Below are 2,419 nucleotides of genomic sequence, written 5' to 3'. Positions count from 1 at the left end.
AAAAGAGGAGCTGCAGCAATGAGCAGAACAACTAAAATATGAAACCATGTAAACCTGTTCTGGTACAACCTCAAAATACAGTGATGAAGCTGAAGATGAGCAGAATATGAGCTCTTTAGGATTATTACTTCATCATCATTTTACCAGAGCTGGCCCTAACCCATTGGGGGCCCAATCACTACACACAGACACGAGTATACGTGGACGTAAACAACATGTTTACATGTTATTATGTTACTATTACGTTTATGAAATTGACTTTTTTAAGTTTAATTTAAGTCAGACAGATTAATTTCAACATAAAATAGTATTTTTGTATCAGTTTTTTTTAAATGTTTCTGTCTCTGCAGGTGATCTTCGGCTTCTGCGTGCCGTTTGCCGTCATGGCGTTCTGCTACAGCGTCATCGTGGCCACGCTGCTGAAGACCCGAAGCTTCCAGAAGCACCGGGCGATGCGCGTCATCCTGGCCGTGGTGGTGGCGTTCGTGACGACCCAGCTGCCGTACAACGCCGTGCTGGTGGTGCAGGCGACGCAGACGTCCAACATGACCATGGTGTGCGAGCAGATGAAGCGTTTCGACACGGCGGGCCAGGTGCTCAAGAGTCTGGCCTACCTGCACGCATGCCTCAACCCCTTCCTGTACGCCTTCGTGGGACGCCGCTTCCGCCGCGACGTCCTGCAGCTGCTGAGCGTCTGCCGTTGGCGTCGGGCTCCGTCCAATCAGAGCAAGAGCTGCCGCATCTCCACCAGAGCATCGGTGATGTCAGACAGCGAAACCTCGCAGGCGCTCTCGCTGTAGAGACGCACGCCGTTTGGGCCGTCAACGAGACATTAACTAGAGTTTCTCCAGGACATTTTCCTAAACTTTCTCAGGACATTTCTAGGACTATTGTGAAGATTTTTCCCGGGACTTTATCAGACAGCGACACCTCGCAGGCGCTCTCGCTGTAGACACGCACGCTAACGCCACTTCCGGTTTGTGCTGGCAACGGGACATTGACTAGAGTTTCCCAAACTTTCTCAGGTGTTTCCTGGACGTTGAATGTGAATGTAACTGTAGCTGCTGCTGTTGGAGACATGATTTCTCTCCCAGCTGCTGGTTGTTTAATGTGAATATTTTGAGAAACATGTTGGAAATGTGGCTTCTGCTAACAGATGCTAACAGCTGCTAACAGCTGCTAACAGATGCTAACAGCCGTAAATAGCAGCGTCTGTGTGTGTTTTAGTGTAAATATCAGCATCTGTGTGTGTTTTTGTGTTGAAACATTAAAGCGTGTTAAGGACAAACAGGACGTCCCATCATTCTTTCTTCACCTCCTTCCTCCTTTAACCTCGCTGCTCTCTAAAAACATTCTGGGCTTTAAATAAAAATCAGAAGTGGAGCTTTGAGTTTCAAAGCCCCTGGTCATCACTTCTGTTATTCTCTGTCCAACAAACAGCCTCCAGAGGATTCTTACAGAGGAACATTTGGGACTAAATGATGTCACAGGTCACCTGATCATGTGACATGTCCTGTTGTCAGGGCTGCACTGATGTTTGTTAAAGTACCCGAGTGCACATGTGATGCCCAGCTGTTAAGTTGTGGCTCCATAGTAACAAACAACACTACAACATTTACTCAATTATATTAGATTTCTTTAGGAAAATAGAAAAGGTGAAGTCAGATTATTATTCTAAGTGTCTGACAACATTATTGGATGGATCCCTACAGAGATAGACCTTTTAGTTAAAGAGTAAGATCTTTTTAGTTTAACATTAAACAGCCCCGATATCACCATCACCAAACCCACCAGACTCCATGTAAATAATCAGGACTTTTAGCGTGTATAGAGCCAGCATATCTCCACCAGACTCCATGTAAATAATCAGGACTTTTAGCGTGTATAGAGCCAGCATATTTCCACCAAACGCCATGTAAATAATCAGGACTTTTAGCGTGTATAGAGCCAGCATATTTCCACCAGACTCCATGTAAATAATCAGGACTTTTAGCGTGTATAGAGCCAGCATATCTCCACCAGACTCCATGTAAATAATCAGGACTTTTAGCGTGTATAGAGCCAGCATATTTCCACCAAACTCCATGTAAATAATCAGGACTTTTAGCGTGTATAGAGCCAGCATATCTCCACCAGACTCCATGTAAATAATCAGGACTTTTAGCGTGTATAGAGCCAGCATATCTCCACATGTAAAGGTAAGGTTGTAGTTTCCTGTGAACACATGAATAATTGTGTGAACAGCTGTGGTTTCTGTGGGTGTGTGTGTGTGTGTGTGTGTGTGTGTGTGTGTGTGTGTGTGTGTGTGTGTGTGTGTGTGTGTGTGTGTGTGTGTGTGTGTGTGTGTGTGTGTGTGTGTGTGTGTGTGAGGGGGGGTTCACTAACGGTAAATCAGTTTCAGTTCCCGCTGACAGTAGAA

At 45.3% G+C, this 2,419-nt stretch overlaps 1 protein-coding gene across 1 annotated transcript in view; it reads left to right on the top strand.

Annotated features, from left to right (window-relative positions):
• Positions 1-1,288, top strand: part of LOC144514904 (C-C chemokine receptor type 9-like) — a 3,393-nt gene extending 2,105 nt beyond the window's left edge. The window contains exon 3 of the mRNA XM_078245669.1: positions 351-1,288. Coding sequence (XP_078101795.1) covers positions 351-800 — 450 coding nt within the window. The 3' untranslated portion in view covers positions 801-1,288. The remainder of the gene's footprint in view (positions 1-350) is intronic.
• Positions 1,289-2,419: the final 1,131 nt, after the last annotated feature.

The sequence above is a fragment of the Sander vitreus genome, unplaced genomic scaffold (genome assembly GCF_031162955.1).
Source record: "Sander vitreus isolate 19-12246 unplaced genomic scaffold, sanVit1 ctg751_0, whole genome shotgun sequence".
NCBI lineage: Eukaryota > Metazoa > Chordata > Actinopteri > Perciformes > Percidae > Sander > Sander vitreus.
The sequence above is the reverse complement of the archived record's forward strand: the minus strand, read 5'-3'. Positions and strand labels throughout refer to the sequence as shown.